This window comes from Peromyscus californicus, unplaced genomic scaffold (genome assembly GCF_007827085.1).
Source record: "Peromyscus californicus insignis strain IS unplaced genomic scaffold, ASM782708v3 Scaffold_17__1_contigs__length_78620276, whole genome shotgun sequence".
Classification (NCBI taxonomy): domain Eukaryota; kingdom Metazoa; phylum Chordata; class Mammalia; order Rodentia; family Cricetidae; genus Peromyscus; species Peromyscus californicus.
The window spans coordinates 50,248,973-50,268,484 of record NW_026294469.1 but is presented as its reverse complement, the minus strand read 5'-3'; the positions used below and the strand labels follow the sequence as shown (position 1 = coordinate 50,268,484).

Sequence of the window (19,512 nt, the reverse complement as noted above, 5' to 3'; positions counted from 1 at the left end):
TCTATAGACCAGGCTGGCCTCAAACTCATAAAGATCTGCCTGCCTCTGCCTGAGTGCTGGGATTAAAGGTGTGCGCCACCACACCTGGCTTAGATGGTGACTTTTTCAATGTTATCACCTGCATGCTTATGCCTGAGTAAATGAAAGGATGTCAATGACATCAAGGTGATGACGCTCGCCACCTGCCGGCTGTAATAAAAGGCCTAGCTGTCACGTACGCAGGCTCCGTCACCACTGTGACTCTTCAAGAGTCACATCTCCCTTATCTGTGGCCTCACTCTCCTCAGACAGCAGAGAGCAGTGTTCTTACAGTGTGGATGTGTGTAGCAAGCCCTTTCAGACAGGCTCTGATAAGTCCATGTTTGTGCAGATGGCTAATTCAGCCCTACTCTGCCTCCTGGTGGCCCTAATCCATCTTCACAACCATCTTGATCCCACAAATACCAGCCCTGCTTCTGTCCCCAGAGCTTTTCCCGGGCACCTATTCCCAGCCCTATGTTCTCTCCACAGGTTATCCGAGAGGTCAGCCGGCTTGGAGCTGAGGGCTTGGAGGCCCCCAGATCCCCAGTCTTTCTGTGTAAGCTGGATCAGGACAAGGTATGTCTGTCTCCGGTTGTCTCCTCTGGGTAAGGAAGTAGGCACTAAGCACAGGCCACGGACTCACAGCCTGGTGGTGAAGACACACACACACCCTGTGGCTAAGGTGCAAAGTGGCAGGTGCTTGGTGGTCAGCTTGGTGTCTGGGACAACCCTGCCATAAACAGCCAAAGGAGAAAAGATTTGGTTTGGTTCGGCCCCCAGTCAGCTGGCCACGTACTGCAGGCCTCGGGTGAGGCTGAGCATTGTCAGGGTGCTGGATTGCAATAATGGGAACAGGTAGGAAACGTAGGCAGGGCCATGCAATTCACCTCATCACAGACAGAAAGCAAACAGGGAGGCAGGAAGGGACCAAGTGTATATCTTCTCAGGACATGCCCTCCAGTGACTTCGGGCCTAACAAGTCCCACTGCCTCCCATCAGTTTGGGATCGTTCAATTTAACCATGAGTAAATCCACCGAAGGAAGAGAGTCCTTAGGATCCAGTCACTTCTCACAAGTCCCACTTCTGGAATGCTTGTGTTGGAGACAGATTTTCAGAAGCACAAGCTGTAACCAAGTCCAATAGTAAATAAGGAACGGAGCCAGCATTTAAGCCCACACAGGCTGGCTTGAAGCCCACTCAGGACTCTGCTACTGCAACAGATCACCCCAACAACCACTGGGCAAATCCTGTAGAGAGGCTCCACCCGTACCAGGCCCTGTGCAGAAACCAGGATGACCCCTGACCCCACTACACCTACAGCCCAATGGTCAGACAGGCATGAGTCAAAACAATCAGACTGTTTTATAACTGCTACTCTGGGTACAAGCTCAAAGAGACGGTTTCTGAGAGGCATGCTCCTGTCTCAGAGCTTCAAGAATATTCCTAAGGAAGTGATGCTTCAGACAAGGATGAAAAGGTCAAAAAATAAAAAGGCGCTCTAAGCACCAGGAATGGGCAGTAGAGCAGAGAAAATGTAGGCCTGAAAGTAGCCTGTGTGGCATGGTCTAGAGATGGGGAGCTGTTAGAGGCTAGTCCTGGACAGGGATGGGAAATGGAACTGGGAGCTTGGGCTGGCTGGAGTATTCGGGAACATGGATGCCTGTGAAGTGAAGGAGGAGTCCAGCCCTGCCCACACTTAGCTTTTGCCAGTAGTAAGGCCATAGGAAAGCAGCCCTGGAAGAAGGGTGTGAATGTGCGGATACACACTATGGTATGGCCTCTGGTGCAGTTCAAAGGCTTGACAGAGCAGCTGTAGGGCAGGCTGTGCCATGGAGTTCTCTGCCATGGTTGAGTGTACAGAGAGAGTGTAGCTGATGTACTTACAATGGTCTTTTGGGTGGAAGAAGAGCTGGGATGCTGTGTTGGTGGGGTCTCTTTCCATGGGATCATGAGACTGAAATAGCATCACTGAATTCGTTACCAAGTGCTCACGGCCTTCCTCTGTGTTTCCCGTCTTGATGGAAAAGTTGCTATATACATGCTGTTGCAGAGCAAACAGGGCTATAACTTCAGTTTCAAAACCTACAGACAAGGTTCTTCAAATGTTTAGACCGCTCATCCCCTTCCTGATAGGTGCCTCCCCATTCCCACAGCTAATAAGGAATAGCAGCATTATAATTTCTTCCATAATTTCGGCTCTGCCTCCTTTGGAGCGTATGAATTTATTCATGAATCAATGAAGGTAAGATTGTTTCACAGTTGGTATAATTAGTAAAAAACAATAGACGGGCAACAAAGGGTGTGTGTGTGTGTGTGTGTGTGTGTGTTCCTTCATCCTCTTATTCAAGGTAGAATTGTAGTGGATGTCCACTGATCATCGATCGGGTCTTATCATGACTCCTCTGAAAACATCTTTTAGCTCACCCCTTTGCCTGTATGCTGTCACCGTGGTTCACCCCTTTCTGGAACTTCATCCTGATCAGCTTGTCCAGGGACTCTTTAGCATCCAAGGTCGCCCCCTCTTGTCCATCCCTACAGTGCTACTGGATTACATTCACACCCTCCTTAAATGCTTGCCCTGCTCCCTATCACTTGCCATACAGTGCATATTCCAGGACATCACTGTCGACGCCTTATAATTAATGGCCCCACTCTCCCAGGAGAGTGTAACCTAAAGATGTGACCATGTGTGTCAGTCACTGCTACCTTCCTGATAATATTGGTGTGGTATCAGGTACCTGAAAGCTGTTGCTTGGAGGACTGGAAGAAGACTGGGTGAATAAGGGAGTCCTTCTGAGAGTCCTGCTGATGTGAGGCTGTCTATGTCCTTCCCCAGAGATTGTCCCAAGAGAAACAGAACTCAGACTCCGACAGCCTGGGCTTGAATGACAGCAGCTCCACCCTCGGCCGCCGAGAAGCCTGTGAACATGGTAGGAGCTTCCACTAGTCAAAGATGGGAGGGACTTTGCCACAGGCACACCGTGGTAGAGCCTGGGAACCTGAGGAAGGTCACTGGGCCTTTCATATCTAGAATTATAGGCTAGTCCCTGTGTGCAGGTTGCAAGGGCTGCTGGGAAGGCCAGAGATGGGTAAAAGTGGGACCGTGGCCTCCTTCCCCATCCCCCGTGACCCACTCCTGTGCCACCAGGCAAAGGGAAGAAGAATAGCCTCGCTGAGCTAAAGGGCTCCATGAGCAGGGCTGCGGGCCGAAAGATCACGCGCATCATCAGTTTCTCCAAGAAGAAGGCGCTGGCCGAGGACCTGCAGACATTTTCCAGTGAGAATGAGGTTCCATGCTGTGGTAAGTCCTGACTCAGAGAAGAAGGCGGTGCAGGCCCGTGAACCCGGGCTCCTGGAGCTGATTCCAGGAAACCGTCAGTGCCTCAGCCCCTAGCCCTTTCCTCTGGATGGCTAGACTCCACTCTATCAACATCCATGGCATGCATCCCTTCACTCCCATGGGTGAAAGGATTGCCTAGAGAAAGGAAAATCCACTGACCATCATATCTATGATTCCTGTGACCTGAATCAAACCACCGTCCATCTATATGAGTGTCCTTCTGCTAATAAGAGAGAGGAGTGAATTCACAGCATCTAACTGGCCAGGTGTGCTGGCCTTGGTCATATATACCTGTAATTCTAGAACCAGGGAGCTGGAAGCAGCAGGATCAGGAGTTCAAGGTCATCTGTGTCTGCACAGCAAGTTCAAGTCCAGAGACCTGCCTGGACTACATGGGACCCTATCTCAAAAACAAACAGCAACAAAAGTAGATACGTTTCATTTATATGTATATGTATATGTAGCTTATATCCTGGCCTTTATAAGCTATAGAAAAAAAATAAGTTACCCAAAAACATGGCTGCTGCCCTTACGGAGTTGGAAGCATTTTAACTCAGTATGGGGAAACTCTTTGTAGAGACTGGAGTTGCTTGCCAGCAGGGTCAAACACCTTGAAGGGCAGTGGATTCTGGTTTATATACATATAAATGTAACTGTATGTAGATTATAGCCTAGTCTGGTAAGGAAATTGGGATAAAAAATATTAAGTACTTTTCAAGATAAATACATGTTAGTAAAAAGTGTCTGGCGGAGAAGGCATCACTTGTCTCCTACAAGTGCTGTGGTCCATGTACTATAATCCAGTAGATAATCACCTGTTTTAAAGGGGATGGAGTGTGTCTCAATGACAGAACATTTGCCAAGCTGTGTGAGGTCCTAGGTTCCATATCCAACATATCAAAAAATAAAATCATCTATTTCGGATATGCAGAAATATTATATTAGTTTACATGGCGGTAGTGGCGCACACCTTTAATCCCAGCACTTGAGAGGCAGAGGCAGGCAGATCTCTGTGAATTTGAGGCCAGCCTGGTCTACAGAGCAAGATCCAGGAAAGGCTCCAAAGCTACACAGAGAAACTCTGTCTCGAAAAAACAAACCAACAAACAATAATATATATATATATTAGTTTAAACATATATATATATATATATATATATATATATATATTAGTTTAAAAGCTATAATTGTAGCCCAGCAGTGGTGGCACACACCTTTAATCCCAGCACTTGGGAGGCAGAGGCAGGCAGATCTCTGAGTTCAAGGCCAGCCTGGTCTACAGGGCGAGTTCCCGGTACAGCAAGAGCTACACAGAGAAACTCTGCCTCCAAAAATAAAATTAATTAATTAATTAATAAAAGCTGTGATTATAAAGAAATATTTTATGACCACTGAATCATAGAATGCTGTGGTAAAGAAAAAATAAAATAAATAAATAAAAGCCTAAAATGCTCAGAGGAGATTCTCACTCCATCTGTGGTCAGTTGCACAGCCAGCCGTCCGCTTAGGTTTATAAATCCTTACCGTGGCTAGACGGTGGCGTTTCTCCATGCTGCCGCTAGGTGCCAGCATCGGCCATCATTTTCCGTCTTTCGGCAACAAATTCAGCTTCGTTAATGGGGAATGGAAGGGGCAGGTGTAGCTTTTGTACATCTTCTGTAGTATTGTCGTCGGCCATTTCCATCCCACTTGGTGTGGTCCTGGGGCTGTAAAAGGATGCGTGAATGGCATTGTCAATGAGCACTCACAGTCGGGCAGCTGAGACTCAAAGAAGAGGATGCCCAAGGTGCCGCGGGCCTTCCTGCCCGCTAGATCCCAAGGCTTGTGTGGACAGCCCTCAGGGAGCTCTAAAGAGGTCATCCCGCTGCCTCTTTGTTCCAGGCTACCTAAATGTGCTAGTAAACCAAGGCTGGAAGGAACGGTGGTGCCGTCTCAAGTGCAACACTCTCTACTTCCACAAAGACCGCACAGACCTGCACACCCACGTGAACGCCATTGCCCTCGGGGGCTGTGAGGTAGCCCCAGGCTTCGGACCCAGGCACCCGTTTGCTTTCAGGATCCTGCGCAATCGGCAGGAGGTGGCCATCCTGGAGGTGAGAGGAGAGAGTCCAGGTAGCCCTGGGGGGGGGTGGGGGTCTTGTTGCTACTCTACCTTAGGAACTTTGGAGGAAGAACCCAACGTGCTAGTCAGGTAACACAGGTATGCTGGGATTCCAAATAAACAAGGAATCATGTTTTTAATATGAAAGTATCCCGGACAATTTGGAGACACACCCGCACTGAAGTTATTTGTTGTTTATCTGAAGTTCAGACCTAACAGAGCACTCTGTGTTTTTATACCCTAATTCTGGCAGCCCTCAGTCTAGAGCCCAGGTCTGCTTATTTGCCCTGACCTTAAAGTTCCAGGTCCAACAGGCATCTCCTGTGGTCTGACTGGGATCTGATTCTGGAGTTCTCTCTCAGACCTTCCTGGCAGGAACCATCGACCTCAGAAAACCACTGCCCTTCGGGGTGCCTGTCCCTCCCGCTGAGCAACTCCAGTCTCTACAAAGAGTTTCCCCACGCTGAGTTAAAATCCTTCCAGCTCCCTACTGGCAGGGCCACGGCCATATTTTTGTACAATATTTACTTTTCTAGATCCTGCACAGTGTCCAGCACACACTGAGCTCAGCAAGCTCATGCTGAACAGCGCGTGAGTGGCGCCTGCTCCCTGCCCTTCCTACCTGCGGGCACCGCCCTCCTCTCGGAGGGTGTCCAGAGCACACAGACAGTCCTCCATGTGACAGCCCTTTGGATGTTTAGAACTCAAAATGTTGACACAGGAGGAAAGTTCAAATGTCCACCTCCTCACCTTATAGACAAACAGAGGCCAGGGCAGCCATGTGCTTTTCAAGGCTCCAGAGTGCTGGGAACCTCTCCATCTGCCTCTGTTTTTCAGTTTCAACTATTACCTCTGCATCTTCCTGTTGAATCTCTTATTTCCCTTAATGTACACAGCGTTTTCCAGGGTTTTTTTTTTCCCTTTAAAATTTAAGTTTGCTACTACTAGCTAACTGACTTTGTGATAATGTTCTTTAAATCAGAATTAAGGATATGTTTACCTAGCCAGCAGTTTGTTCTGGGGAATTTTCCTATAAGTGGTACTATAATGCTTTGGGAACTACAGTTTAAGAAAAATTTGAGTTATATGAGCCATTTCCAATTTAGAGAATTAATTATAAGGATGGAGGCTTGGAGAGATGGCTCAGGGGTTAAAAGCATTTGCTGCTTTGGCGGAGAACACTGTCGTGATTCTCAGCACCCACGAGGTGACTCACAACCATCTTTAACTCCAGTTCCAGGCGATTAGATGCCCTCTTCTGGCTTCTGCAGACACCAGGCATTAATGCAGCACACAGACATACATGCAGGCAGAACCATCAGTCGTACACTTAACATAAAAATAACTTAAAAGCAATGTATGTCTTCAGGCTGGGGGTGTGGCTCACTAGTAAAGCCAGGCCTTGAATACACAAGGCGCCCTGGGTTTGATCCCCAGCATGGAAGAAAAAGAGGGAAGGAAGGAGTTTTGAGAACACCTAAATGCTGTTTTTATCCAAATGGTCAGATGTGAAAGACCAGAGGGTGGAGAGTAAGGGGTGTGCCATCTTACAGAAGTAATCCTGGAGGAAGTCGTTTTTTGAGCAGATACTGGAGAGAATTCAGGAGCCTCAGGTTTCTGCATGTGTGTCTAGTCTAATTCTTCCTCCATCAGTAAGTACTGAGTACTTATAAACATTCTTGGGTTTCTCTGACGTGAGCAAGCAGCCAGAAGGCTTCACGGGGTGAAAGTGAACTCCACTGTGCCTCTTCTCCCCCAGGCAAGCTGTTCAGAGGACATGGGCCGCTGGCTGGGGCTGCTGCTGGTGGAGATGGGTTCCAAAGTCACCCCAGAGGCCCTGCACTATGACTACGTGGACGTGGAGACCCTAACCAGCATTGTTAGTGCTGGACGAAACTCCTTCCTGTAAGGGCGGTTCCGTGGCCCACTCCCGCCGGGGTGGGGCGGGGGTGGGGGGGGGAGGGTGAGTCCTGCCTCCATTTCCAGGCTCTGCATGCAGTCTTGAGCACTGGGTGGAGGGGAGGGGCAAGCTCAGGAAGACTGCTTCCTTGGGAAGGATGGCATGCTCTTCACCAATGTGGGGGGAAGCATGACCTGCTGCTCGCCATCCTGAGGCCTGTCTTCCGACTTGCAAAGGGTGATGGGAATGAGCCACCTGTTGTCAAAGTTGTGACACTCACATGAGCCTATGCAGTCCTCACAAGCACATGACCGTTCTATATACATTAATGCCAGGGCTAGAGAGATGGCTCAGTGGTAAGAGCACGAGCTCTTCTTCCAGAGGACCCGGGTTCAATTCCCAGCACCCACATGGCAGTTCACACCTGTCTGTAACTCCAGTTCTAGGGGATCTGGCACCCTCACACAGACATACATGCGGGCACCAGTGCACATAAAAAGAAATAAAATGAGTGAAAATTCAAAAACAAAAACTGCTGCCAGCATCAAATGAGAGAAGACGGGAAGGCAGCATAAGCCACCTTACCGTAAGGCAGGTGTCACCAACATCATTGTCCCTTTCATGTCCTAGGTATGCACGGTCCTGCCAGGATCAGTGGCCTGAGCCCCGTGTCTACGATGAGGTTCCTTATGAGAAGGTGCAGGTACGGTCTGTTCACACTGCTTAGTAACACGCTGAAAGCTGTCCTCCATTTCTTCACTAAACCTGTCTGCTCTCAGCGGCATGCCCTGTGCCTTCTCCTGGGGAAGGACCAGAAGCCAGGCCCATTGCAACCAGATACGAGCAGGTGACCTTGCATCTAGAGGAGAGGGAATAAAGCTGCTGAGGGAATGGCACGTCTGTGAGCCAGGACCCTGCCTGGACTAGACGATACTTTGAGTTCTCACTTCCATGGTCCCCCTTTTCTAGAAACATCCCCAGCCTGCCCTTTTGTTGCCAAGGTCTTTCTTGAATGCAACTTGAAGGTTTTGCTCAGTTGCAGAGACGCTAGTAGCTGAGTGGCTTAGTACTTCAGATAGAGCCAGGCGGTGGAGGCTCACGCCTTTAATCCCAGCACTTGAGAGGCAGAGGCAGGCGAATCTCTGAGTTCGAGGCCAGCCTGGTCTACAGAGTGAGTTCCAGGACAGCCATAGTTACACAGGGAGACCCTGTCTCCAAAAAACAAACAAAAACAAAAATTGGCATTTCAGATATGAAGGCTAGAGTTAGAAGGACCTCAGCTTTTCAGACCCCCTGCTTCCCACTTCCCACCTCCACATGGGTGTGTGGGTCTTTCTCTTCTCAGGAGTGTTTGGAGAACAAAATGAAATGATTCATGTTAAAAAGAAAGAAAGATATTAGCACAGTGCCCAGGCGGTGGGACGTTCTGTCCAGAGAAATAACAGTAAGTAATAACTTAGTAAGACAGTTAAATGACAGTGGTGTATCACACCAGACCTCCAAGACCTTGACTGGACTTGGAGCATGGGAAATACTCTTTTTTAAGGGGAAGATGGGATAGAGGTTTTTTTGTTTTTTGGTTTTTCAAAACAGGGTTTCTCTGTGTAGCTTTGCACCTTTCCTGGATCTCGCTTTGTAGACCAGGCTGGCCTCCAACTCACAGAGATTCGCCTGTCTCTGCCTCACGAGTGCTGGGATTAAAGGCGTGCACCACCACCGCCCGGCTTGGGATAGAGTTTTTAATTTTATTTATGTATTTTTAGGTATGAATGCTCTGTCTGCATGCATGCCAGAGAGAGCTTCAGATCCCATTATAGATGGTTGTGAGCTACCATGTGGTTGCTGGGACTTGAACTCAGGACCTTTGGGAGAGCAGCCAGTGCTCTTAACCTCTGAGCCATCTCTCCAGCCCCGGGAAATACCCTTAAAGCACAAATATGCAGCCAGTTCACGTTGTGTCACTTCCGTCTGTCATTGGCACCTCCCTTCCATGCCATCGCGTCCCTCCTTTCCTCCTCTTCTGAGGGAAGACTGTGTTAGCTACTCAGAAAACAGAAGAATGCTTTCAAATGATATGAGGACGAAATGCCTGTAATAAAGACAGTCACCCAGTTTCCTGAACCGCCTCATTTGTCCTCTCAGTAAGTACTCCAGCCTATGGTTGCCTTCTACCTCCTACAGAGAGGTATGAGGTTCAAAAGATACCACTAGCGAAAGTGTCTGTAAACCATAGAGTGCTGCACAAGTCTGTCTATGTACGGCCAAGATCTCAAAAGTGCTGGTCAGAAGCTCCCTGTCTGAATGTGTTGAACCCTGCCTGCATTATAACCTTCTGCCTCTGTCCCTCTTGCCCAGGATGAGGAGCCTGAGCGTCCCACCGGGGCTCAGGTGAAGCGTCATGCCTCCTCCTGCAGTGAGAAGTCCCATCGTGTGGACCCACAGGTCAAAGTCAAGCGCCATGCCTCCAGTGAGTCACGTGGTCTCTACCTGCTCAAGGGAGGTAGAGTAGAACATTGCAGGGCTCTCAATGCAAGATTTTCCCAGGGGTAAGGGAGTGAAATGAGGAGAAGCAGTCCATCAGGAAATACTCTACCCGAAGGAAAGTAGTGGAGACTGGGCAGTGTGAGAACACCTGCCAGGTATGGTGAGACCTAAGGTCCCAGGCCCCAGCACAGCAAGAGAAACAGGAAGAAAGTAACAACATGAGGGTGGTCAGGGCAGAGAGAAGTGAAGTGCAGAGGGAGGTTTGCAGAGAGACCGGAGTGCTTAGGTCCTAACTCCAGACATAGACCCTACTTGGCTTACCCAGGAGACCTCACTCGGCTTTTACTGATTATTCAAAAGGCCAAAAGTGAAAGTTCATGTGAATTCTTTTTTATTTTTGAGACAAGGTTTCCCTGTGTAGCCCTGGCTCTTCTGGATCTCACTCTGTAGACCAGGTTAGCCTTGAACTCAGAGATCCACCTGCCTCTGCTTCCTGGGTGGTGGGATTAAACGCATGTGTCACCACCACCCGGCATTTGAATTCTTAATATTAGCTGCTAATTTAAATGTTTCTTTTTTTAATTTATTTTTTATTTTATTTGCATTGGTGGTTTGCCTGCATGTATGTGTGTGAGGGTGTCAGATCTTGGAGTTATAGACAGTTGTGAACTGTCATATGGGTGCTGGGAATTGAACCCAGTTCCTTTGGAAGAGTAGTCAGTGCTCTTAACTGCTGAGCCATCTCTCCAGCACCTAATTTAAATGTTTCTATACTGCATGTGTATTATCTGTAAAATAGTAGAGTGTTTAAAGGTATATAAGCATATACAGGTATGTGTGTGTGTGTGTGTGTGTGTGTGTGTGTGTGTGTGTGTGTAGAGGGGGGGGCTTATCTCTAAGCCTGTCTTCTCCAAAGGACCAGAGTTTGTGATCTCTGATCTAGGGTAGTAAGCAGATAACCAATCCCTCCGCAGTCCCTGAGCAGGGGTGCCACAAGATCCACAGCTCACTTCTATGTTCCATCTGTGCTTTCCAGAGCACACAGGGGACTCATTGAGATCATCGAGAGCAAGCCATCTTCCTACAAGACAAAGGGCTGCTTCTTAAGGTGTCTTTCCCCTGCACCTGGACAGTCTACTCTTTGCTTTTTGAAGACATCTTTAAAAAGAAAAAATTTTTTCTGGCTGGGTGGTGGTGGTGCATGCCTTTAATCCCAGCACCCAGGAAGCAGAGGCAGGTGGAGCGAGATCCAGGACAGCCAGGACTGTTATATAGAGAAACCTTGTCTCAGGGAAAGAAAAACAAAAACAGAAAAACTTTTCTGTCCCCTCCCTCCATTGCATTAGTATAAATCATTGCTCCTGAGACTCAGATCTGTCTTCATTCTCACTTGACTGCGACACTGCCATGTAACTTTGAACAGGTCCTTTCTCCTGTCTGGTTCCCTCAGAATGAGGGAGGGATGCATAATGTTCTTGTGACGCTTCATGCTTAGGCACTGGAAGTACAGGGCTTTGAAAAGGCCTGTTTTAAAATGGAAAACTGTTCTTCATGTAATTGACACGCTGCACTCCCAGCGCTCAGGAGACAAAGACAGGAAAATCACTACAAGCTGCAGGCCAGCCTCGTCTGCATGAATAAAAAGGCTAGCCAGTGCTGCACAGTGAGACCCTGTCATGAAAAAATAAATTCACCGGGCACAGTGGCTCACACTTTGAATCCCAGCATTCCGGAGGCAGAAGCAGGCAGATCTCTGTGAGTTTGAGGTCAACCTGGTCTGTATAGTGAGTTCCAGGACAGCCAAAGCTCCATAATGAAACCTTATCTTGAAAAAAAAAAAATAAAATAAAAATCAATGGATAAGCAAAGTAGAAAACAGAAGTCAACATATCAGAGTAAAGAAATCACAAAATATCAACAACAACAACAAAAAGTAAAAACCTAGACCTGTTTTTTAAATCAAATCTCTCACACAAGAGCCCAGATTGTAAGAGCTGTGAAAATGGGACTGATCTGGCTGAGGGCCATTGGCCTCCCCACCCCCATCCCAGGGCCTGTAAGTCACATGTTTCCTGGAGAAACTAGAAGCCACATGGTGTAGCCCAGTGACATCCTGAGGCACACAGGAGGAAAGACTGGTCCTCAGTCTGCTGTAACAAAAGGTCCTAAGCTAGATGACCTTTTTAAAAACAACAGCTCATTTCTCCTAGCTTTGGAAGCTGGAATCCAAGTCGGCAGGTGTGGTGTCTGGGCCATCCCCTGTTGTACAGATGGCTTGTTTGCTCTCTTTGAGACCACTGATACCACATGTAAAGATTCTGTGCTTGTGATTTTATCACCTAGAGTAAGACAGACACTTAGAGATAAGTTCCACTTGTCTCTAGAGCCATAAACAGTGGGACCTAACCTTTCTATGCCTGGCTTCCTCGGCAGTAAAACAGAGTAGTAAACAAACAGCTAATAGTAAGTAGAGCCAAATAAGTTACACATGAATAATAAAATAGAGGAAGGTTAAACGGGAATTCAAGCAAGTGGCTGAGCGTAGCATACACTGAGTGAGCAACATGGTTCTGGGTACTTGCTGTTTGCCATTATGTTGGACCTACAGTACAGTCTTGGGGCTTTCTCTCTTCCCACCCTTCCCCAGCAATACAATTAGCAGGGTCTGACACTGGCCTGGGTCTGATCTGAGTTATATGTAGGTATCTTCCTTTATCATAAATATCTGAGACTTGACTCATTCAAAGCGCATTTTTCTACAAAGCAAAATGGGTTATATATACATCACAAATTTTGCTTGATTATATGATACTACTATCATTATCTCCTAACATTTATTAAGCACTCATCACTTGTCAGGTACTATGTTAAGCACTTTTCCTTGATTATAGCATTTAAACCTCTGCACGCTGGAAGCTGTTAGCAGTATCTTTATTTGTGCATAAGGACACTGAGGCTTTGGGGAAAGGCACAAGAGCACACCAGTCATTTGGTGTGACATCACACACCCAGTAAAGAAGGAATGCAAACCCTGATCTGCCTGGGTCCGAGTTCCTGTGCTGTGCAGCCTCCCTGTTCCTTCTATTCCTTGGCAGATTCACGCTAACTACACTTAAATAAGTGGACCTAAACATCCCTGTGTTGCAGATGAAGTTGAGGTGAGAGGCAAGCTAACACCCCATGTGTACCTCACCAGAGGTCAGACCTGAGGACCTCTTGCTGTCCTGTATCTCTGTAGGTGCCAATCAATACAAGTACGGCAAGAACCGGGCTGAGGAGGATGCCCGCAGGTACCTGGTAGAAAAAGAGAGGCTGGAAAAGGAGAAGGAGATGATTCGGACAGAACTCATGGCTTTGCGACAGGAGAAGAAGGAGCTGAAGGAAGCCATCCGGAACAACCCAGGTACCTGCCAAGGTGTGGCCCTGGGTGCACAAGGGCACCTCAGCCTGAGACCTCCCCTTATTGTGCCTCTTACACAGATTTCCTAGTTTCCCACCCAGAAGAGGTAGACTTTGCCCCCTTCTCCTCCTCTGTATCATTCATTGTGATTAAAGAAAGTGCTGGCAGTTGAGTAAGTGCTTCCAGATAGCACATGGAAAGCCCCCAGTACTGTGGACCTCACTGTGGTAAGAGGCGACCTGCCTACAGCAGTGTGGAGAGCAGAAGCATGCTTCCTGGGCATCTCGGAAGTAAGACTATTTGGGCCCCACCCTCATTCACTTAGATGTAAGACGGTGGCCCAGGACTAGGTGTGAGGAACAGTGGTATTTTCCAGGATCCGCTTCTGAAATCCAGAGACCTCAACAGGCCCTGCCTGCCCTGGGCTTCTCTAACCCCATTTTCCACTCTGTTTCTTTGAATTCTTACCTAGCTGGTAAGTTAAGTTCACCACACTTCTGCCTGGGTTTCTCCCATGTGTTCTGGGGAATAGGAAGTCCTGCCTAGAAGACACATGGCCCTTTTGGAGCACAGAACCTATAGGCCTTTCCCTAAGAACAAAACACTACATCAAGATGGTTCAGGCGAATTCAGGGGCCCAACCTTGAGCCCATCCATATAGATCACAATGGACTAAGATGAGGACTTCTGGTCAACCAGAGAATGAACACACGGAGCCATGTGTGGTGGTGCACACCTCTAGTCCCAGCACTCAGGTGGCAGAGGCAAACAGATGTCCATGAATTGGAGGCCAGCTTTGTCTACATAGCAACTTCCAGGACAGCCAAGGTTACATAATCAAAAAAAAAAAAATTGAAAGAGAGAATAAACACAGAGGAGGATGGCAAGGGAAAGCAGTTTGGTTTCAGTGTAAGAAAAAATTGTGGGGCTAGGGATGTAACTCAATGGTAGAACACTTGTCTAGCATGTGTAAGGCCCTGGTCTCAATCACTCATACAAACAAACAAAAAAGGACAGAAACTTCCCAGCGGTAAGAACCATGATTGGGAGAAGACTGACTATTCTAGCCAACGTTTTTGTCTATATTAATTTGCAGTATACATAAGTTGTTATATTCATTTTTACTTATTTTTGTCATACACATATAAGATTCATATCAGTGGAAATGTTTGCCTGTTTTTTTCACTGATCTATTCCAAGGGTCTAGGACAGCGGTACGTAGTAAGAACTCAACAAACAACTACTAAAGCATGACTATAAAACCTTCTAATGGAAGTTCAAGGATGGAGATGATTCTGGACTGAGCTAGCGCTGTGGCTCACTGGTATAATGCCTGTCTGGCATTCTCAAGGCCCTGGGTTCACTCTCCAGTACCACATAAACCAGGCACCATAATCCCAGCACTTCGGAGGCTGGCATTTTCCTCTGTAGAGTCTGAGGCAAGCCTGGGCTACATGAGACCCTATTTTGGGGGTGTTTTTAAGATTTTTTTAAATAGGGGGCTATGGGTGTAGAACTCTGTGGCAGAGTTCTTCCTAGTATGCAAACCCTTAAGGTCAATCTCCACCCTCCACTCCCCCCAACACAAATGGAGCTTCTTAGCATGACAGAAGTATTAATGAAGATTTGTCGGCTTCAACTAAATAAGTGCCAAGGTCCTCCCGGAAACCCTGGTCTGCGGAAAGCTCTGTGCTATGATTCTAGTACACAAGTAACAGGAACCAAAATCACACACAAAAATGCAAACTGAAAACTGATGGATCAGATATGTGTGGTAAAGTATTAGGGAAACAAATGATCTCATTCTCTTCCCCTTTGTGATGACACAGTGGCTGCACAGTACAAGCCTTCACCCAGTCCTCTGGACACCCCAGCAAAAGGGAAGTCTCTTCCCAGTGACCACCACCCAAATCTCAGGATTCACTCCCATTTTAATTCTTAATCCAGTCACGGTGAGCGGAAGATGAGAGGTGATCATGGGCCAGGCCCCCGAGTTACATGGGACCCAACCACTCAAACTACAGGGAAGGAGAGGGCACCATTGGTTTTGCAGTGGGATATTAGGGTACTGTTTCCTAAAGATGGAGGCTGGGTAGATGACGGCCACACCACAGGGTGTGGCTGGTAACCCACCTCAAAACCCATCTTTTACCTGCACCCACACTGCTGGAAAGGCCCTCCAGGAGAGACAGATGGGACCTGAGGCCCCACAGACTTTCTCATCAGTGTCTCTGGACTCAGGAGCAAAGTTGAAGGCCTTGGAGGAGGCCGTGGCCACTCTAGAAGCACAGTGTCGTGCCAAGGAAGAGCAGAGGATCGATCTGGAGCTGAAGCTGGTGGCTGTGAAGGAGCGATTGCAACAGTCCCTGGCAGGGGGCCCGGCCCTGGGCTTGTCTATGAGCAGCAGGAAGAACAAGAGCCAGGTGAGTCCAGTGCCTTCTCCATGGGGCAGCCACCTCCGAGCCCCTCACACACTGCTACTACGTTTGTTCTCACTCCCAGTTAGGACAGTCAAAAGTGTCTCCAGAAATGCCAGATGTCCCAAGGAGAGCAGGATTACCCCATTAGGAAGCATTGCTCTAAATTACCAGTGGTCATATACATTCTTCATCTGCATAGTACTGAACCAGAATAGAGAGAGAACACAGGCATACGTGTGTCCTTACTTGTGTAGTGACTGTCTCCTGCCCCAAGTATTTTGTGTTTTTATTAAGACTTGAGGGGTAGGGGTGCAGTGCAATAGTAAAGCACATGCCTGGCATGTATGAGACATTAGGTTAGAACCCCAGCACCAAAAAACAACCCGCAGGAGTTAGGCTGTTTATCATATCCCTAGCCTCTCACGGAGTCTGGATGGTAGGACATAGCGAGTGTTTGCTGAATGATTAGGTGCCCTCCCTGCTCTTAGACAACAAAACTGACTTGTCTGATAAGTATGAGCTGTCACTGGGAGCTGTATTCCAAGCTACTCCATGTGGGCAGACCACACCCCATGATCTGAAGCTACCCAACACTTCCTCTCTTTGGGGGCCGCCTCAACTTCAGTTCACAGGTGGGGAACCTGATGCACAGAGGCCTGGGGAAGCAACTAGAACCCATTCCTTCCTCACAGCTGCGGCTTCTCAGCAACAACCCTTCTGCTTTTGCCACCACCTGTGATCCTTTTGTTACCCTCTGGAGCTAGAAAAAAGAAGTCTTTTCCAAATGCCTTGCAGGGTTAGCTGTTAAGGTTTCACACCGTCTTAGTTAGGGTTACTGTTGCTGTGATGAAACATCATGACCACAAAGCAAGTTGGGGAGGAAAGGGTTTATTTGGCTTATACTTCCACATTGCTGTTCATCATAGAAGGAAGCCAGGACAGGAACTCAAACAAGGCAGAAACCTGGAGGCAGAAGCTGATGCAGAGGCCGTAGGGGGCGGGGTGCTGCTTACTGGCTTGCTCAGCTTGCTTTCATACAGATCACAGGATCACAAGCCCCAGGGATGGCACCACCTACGATGGACTGGGCCCTCCCCCGTAAATCACTAATTAAGAAAGTGCCTTACATTCTTGGCTGCAGCCCGATCTTATGAAGGCATTTTCTCAGTTGAGGCTCCCTCCTCTCAGAAGCTTGTGTCAAGTTAACTTAAAGGTAGACAGCAGCCGGGTGGTGATGACACACGCCTTTAATCCCAGCACTTGGGGAGGCAGAGGCAGGCTGATCTTTGTGAGTTCAAGGCCAGCCTGGTCTACAAAGCTGAGTTCTAGGACAGCCTAGGCTACACAGAGAAATCCTGTCTCAAAAAAAAAAAAAAAAAAAAAAAAAAAAAAGACAGCACACCCACTTTCAGAGTTGAATATTAAGCAATTACCCAGAAGACTTAACAGGTGAAGATAGTGTAGACAAAAAGACAATACCAAGGAGAAGTTAAGCACATATACATGAAGCTCTGTGTTTAATCCCTAGCAGCACTACCCAAAAGAAACAGTGTAGCTATGGGATTTGAATCCAGCTCTCATACTAAGCAACCATGTCACCTTGCATAGAAACTTGACCGTCCTGATTTCGTCTATAATGGGGTGATTAATGGAAAAGCCCATTCTTACAATGCCTGCCTGGTGCATAGAGAGAGCTCTGTGACGTTACCTGTCACTGTCTTTACTTCCCAGCCCCCAGCATCTTCTGCCTCCTGCCCTGTTCAGTAGCTTTTTGTTGTTGTTGGTTTGGTTTGGTTTGGATTTTTGAGACAGGGTTTTTCTGTGTACCTTTGGACCCTGGAACTCACTCTGTAGACCAGGCTGGCCTTGAACTCACAGAGATCTGCCTGCCTCTGCCTCCCTGCCTCCCGAGTGCTGGGATTAAAGGTGTGCGCCACCACCACGGGGCTGCCTAGTGCTTCCTAATTTAAAGCTCACCCTTCTAAGTGCAGGTTGGGTGCAAATGGACAGCACTGGATCTCACCTACTTAAGGGTTTTGTTTTGTTTGTCATGAACAGGAAACTACAAATAAACCGCAGAGCAATGCCCCAGAGCAATCTCTCCCGGTCAACTGTGTTTCTGAGCTGAGGAAGAGGAGTCCATCCATTGTGACCTCCAACCAAGGAAGGGTGTTACAGAAGGCCAAGGTAAGCCGAGAGAGCTTAGCTAATGGCAAGTCACAGATCTGGATCTTTTTATACAGGACCCACCCCCAAAAGCCAGAACGCCACCTAGCGGCGAGAAAGGCAGGGAACTGCCGGTACAGCCACGCACTAGAGCCAGACTCCTTGCCCTTCATTAACATGGTTCTAACAAGCTGCCGTCTGGCTTCTGAGCCTAACAGCATTTTGAGGTAGTGAGGAGACGAGATCAGGGATAATGGATCTGGCCCAAGGCTAAGCAAGAAGCCAACACAAGAACAGAGAGGCTGGGGGCTCACTGTATGATGCTGGTCCTTAACCTCTTCTGTGTAATTCTTGGAGACAACTGTTACGAACATTTTGGGCTTTAGAAACACATATATAATGGAAATACTCCAATACATTTCTCAACTATACGAGTAACTCCACACCATGGAGCAGAAAACACCTTATATTAGACCACATCAGGTTTTGCCACCAAATGAGTTTGTGCCAAAACACCTAGAAAGTATGCCTGTTTCAGGGTTTTCTGGATTTCAGAAGATACAGGTAAAATGGTGGGGAACTGAAAAGCAAATGTCAACATTAGGCACAGTTGCACACACCTACAATCCTAGCACCTGAATCTGAGGCAGGGGGATCATGATTTCTAGACCAGCCTGGTCTATGTAGTGAGACCCTATTTCAAAAAAAAAAAAGATAGCAAGCCCAGCCAGTGTGCCCAATAAACCTCTTCGAAAAGCTAATGCTGACATCTGCCTGGGTCGTTTGATCTAGAAGTACCCAGCCTTACTGACTAAGAAATGTGGACCAGTGGGCTTCCTCTTCTTTAAGATGAAAAGCTACATAGCAGGGAACCCAAACAAGTCTTTCTTTTTCTCGTGGACTCGGGAAGGTAAGACTTCACATGCATACATAAATGAAGACTGGGATCAGGTCATAGTAAGTACTCTGAAGTAGAATAAAGCCGAGGAAGAGGAGCAAGATGACAAGCGAGAGATAGCAAAGGCCTTTGCAGTGGGTCACACACAAGCAGAGCCCCGAGGAGAGTGAGGAAACCAACGGGGGCTGGAGGGATGGGGGAGCCAGAAAGAGAGGAGCGTGTGCCAAGTCCTCACTTGTTTGTGGACAAGCAGGCAGAAGGGGGAGCACCCAGAACGAGAGGCAGGCCAGAGTGCCCAGCCCAGGAGCCAGCAGACTTCTCCTGGGAGGGCCTTGGCCTCTCAGGAACTATTTCACACATTGTGGGCTGTACAGCCTGTGTCAATTCTGCCGCTGTGACTGGAGAGCAGGCCCAGACAATAACCATGAAGAGTATGACTGTGTCCCAATACTTACAGGCACTGAAATTTCAATTCCGTATCACTTTTACTTGTCACAAAATACTGTTATTCTTTTGGTATCTTTTCCAAGGGCTTATAGATGTGATAAAATGTTCTTGGCTGATAGATTGTATGAAAGCAGATAAGCCAGATTGAGTCAATGAGCTACAGCCAGTTCCTTATCTGTAGACTTCAGACCATTGGAAGAACTGTGGATTTTAACAGACTGGGCAGATTTGAGCTTTTTTTTTTTTTTTTTATGCCAAGTGCATTTTTCAAAGGCCATTTTGGGATTTGGAGAGATTGCTCAGTGGTTAAGAACACTTGTTCTTGTGGAGGACT

The 19,512-nt window shown here is 47.7% G+C and overlaps 1 protein-coding gene across 2 annotated transcripts in view; it reads left to right on the top strand.

Annotated features, from left to right (window-relative positions):
- The window catches only part of Afap1l1 (actin filament associated protein 1 like 1), a 59,602-nt gene that overhangs the window by 38,539 nt on the left and 1,551 nt on the right, over positions 1–19,512 (top strand). The window contains exons 9-18 of one of the 2 annotated variants that reach the window (XM_052742279.1): positions 511–597; positions 2,859–2,952; positions 3,171–3,323; positions 5,244–5,455; positions 7,223–7,368; positions 7,994–8,066; positions 9,719–9,830; positions 13,086–13,250; positions 15,489–15,670; positions 17,726–17,854. In XM_052742279.1, the coding sequence (XP_052598239.1) occupies positions 511–597; positions 2,859–2,952; positions 3,171–3,323; positions 5,244–5,455; positions 7,223–7,368; positions 7,994–8,066; positions 9,719–9,830; positions 13,086–13,250; positions 15,489–15,670; positions 17,726–17,854 (1,353 nt within the window). Of the gene's footprint in view, positions 1–510; positions 598–2,858; positions 2,953–3,170; positions 3,324–5,243; positions 5,456–7,222; positions 7,369–7,993; positions 8,067–9,718; positions 9,831–13,085; positions 13,263–15,488; positions 15,671–17,725; positions 17,855–19,512 lie in introns of both variants that reach the window. The other variant, XM_052742278.1, reaches the window with a different exon arrangement.